This window comes from Elephas maximus, chromosome 3, assembly GCF_024166365.1.
Source record: "Elephas maximus indicus isolate mEleMax1 chromosome 3, mEleMax1 primary haplotype, whole genome shotgun sequence".
Taxonomy (NCBI): Eukaryota; Metazoa; Chordata; class Mammalia; order Proboscidea; family Elephantidae; genus Elephas; species Elephas maximus.
This window is the reverse complement of record NC_064821.1, coordinates 23700959-23703351: the sequence shown is the minus strand read 5'-3', so window position 1 is coordinate 23703351 and position 2393 is coordinate 23700959. Positions and strand designations below refer to the sequence as shown.

Genomic DNA, 2393 nt, shown 5'->3' with positions numbered 1-2393 from the left:
TATTGACACTGTGGCTACAATAATGGACTCAAAAATAGCAAGGATTATGAGTATGGCACAGGAGCAGGCAGTGTTTCACTTTGTTGCCCATAGGGTCAGTATGATTTGAAACTGATTCCATGGCACCTGACAACAACACCAACGACTATTTCAGACACATGACAACATAACTTGATTCTTCATGTTACAACTCATTAGTCCAGGGCTCAATTAAGAAGAAAAAAAAAAAACTAAGAATTTTAATGAAGGTTGTTAAATATAGATAATTAGGTAAATAGGTATAGAAAGACTGAAAGGCATAAAAGGGAAAAAAAAGGGATAACACTGAGCTATTACCTACAGGAGGTAGTGATCATGCCAAAGAACAAGAACCATAGTGAAAAGATTGGATTATTGGTTTGCTTATCTTTTATCTTTATACGAAAACATTGGGATTACATTGCAAGACAGTCAAATGGAAATCAGAGCAGAGATGGGATGAATTCTACTCTGGCATCACCAATAGTATATAGAAAGGTGAGTTTGGAGCAGAGACACAAGAGTTTAATATCCACTGCATATGAAGAGTTCTATGCTATGGAGGGAGAAGATTTTTGAAGAACTATTTCCAGGAACATTGAGAAAAATCCCATTGCCTGAAGTTCTTTCATATCTTCCCCATTGTGAGCTCTGATTGCTTTCAGATCTTCAGCATCTCCTCATGAGGAATAAAGGACCCAAGGCATATTAGTCATTTTTGAACAATGGTCTTATTTAGATAGTCTCCAACCTTGGCTGCCCACTGGCACATCTTGAGGTACTTTGAAAAATCTCACCACACACCTCAATCTAAGTAATCAGCATCCCTGGTGGTACAACTCAGGCAAAAGTGTCTTTAAAGTTCACCAGATGATTCCAATATGAAGCCAAGTCTGAGGACTAGCAACAAATATTATTACACCTAAACTGTATAAATAGATAAGATAGATACAGTTGTTGTATGGACATTAGTCATGAGCTTTGGAAAAGGTTGTGCATTGCATTTTTTATTAAAGAAGTTTGTGCATTTCACCAGGATGTCTGTGTCATAGATGACAAATACAAAAGGCTCCATAGGGGTTATAGGACTCAATTGGGTGTATATTACCGAGTACCACAAATTTCAAAACATCCCTAACCTCCCCACAAATGGGCCAAATAATCAATATTCTGATATGAAACATCAAGGGGAATGAAAACAATGAGAGTTACAAAACTTATGTGACCAAAGGAGCATGCTTTCAAGCTCCATGTTTGGTTTTCTGCATATTATAATCCACGGACCAAAAAAATGACACAGTTACTGATATTATGCCGGTCTGCTGAGGAGCCTCTGCAGGGCCTTCTTTATAACCCTGTTCCTCAGGCTGTAGATGAAGGGGTTCAGCATGGGGGTGACCACAGACTACATCACTGTGGCCGCTGCACCACTCCTGAGAGAAGGTGAGACAGCTGAACTCAGGTACACTCCAATAGCTGTGCCATAAAATAAGCAAACGACTGACAGGTGAGAGCCACAGGTGGAAAAGGCTTTATACTTCCCACCTGATGATGGAACTCTCAGAATGGAGGAAAAAATTCGAGTATAAGAGAAAAGGACTGCTGAAACTGGAACACCTGCAAAGATGGCAACCATAATATACACTAGTATTTTTTTGGTGGTGGTACTAGAACAGACAAAGTTGAGGAGTTGATAAGGATCACAGAAGAAATGAGGAATTTCCTCTTCTGTGCAGAAGGTAAGTTGTGACACCATCAAGCAGTGCAGCTGGGAGTCCAAAAGGCTGAGAAAAAAAGACACTAAAACCATCAAGCCACAGAGGTTGGGATTCATGATGATTGGATAGTGGAGTGGGTGACAGATGGCCACAAACTGATCATAGGCCATCACCCCCAGGAGAAGATTGTCCATACATCCAAAAAACATGAAAAAAGACAACTGAATCAGGCAGTCACCATAGGAGATGATTCTGTGGTGTGTATTGGTATCCATAAGCATCTTTGGGATTGTGACAGAGGTGAAACCAATGTCAGCCAAGGCGAGGTTGGAGAGGAAGAAGTACATGGGGGTGTGAAGGTGGAGGTCAGAGCTCACAGCCAGGATAAGGAGCAGGTTTCCAAGCACAGCAAGCAGGTACATGGACAAGAACAGTCCAAAGAGCAGGGGCTGCAGTTCTGGATCTTCTGAGAGGCCCAAGAGTACAAATTCAGATACACGTGTTAGATTCTGTGGGTCCATGTTGCAGAGACACCTTTGGGAAAGTAAAGAAAGGTTGGTAAAAGGAAACAAGAACATAGTCACCCAGCCCTTTGTCTATATTTGAATTCAGGAAATTCACAAGTAAAGCATTCACACTTAAGACATACACCCCCTT

The 2393-nt window shown here is 41.0% G+C and overlaps 1 protein-coding gene across 1 annotated transcript; it reads right to left on the bottom strand.

The window, feature by feature from the left end:
• Window positions 1-1423: 1423 nt before the first annotated feature.
• On the bottom strand, window positions 1424-2158 carry LOC126074083 (olfactory receptor 7E24-like). The gene has a single exon (XM_049881416.1). The coding sequence runs from the start codon at window positions 2156-2158 to the stop codon at window positions 1424-1426; it is 735 nt and encodes a 244-aa protein (XP_049737373.1).
• Between the last annotated feature and the right edge of the window lie 235 nt (window positions 2159-2393).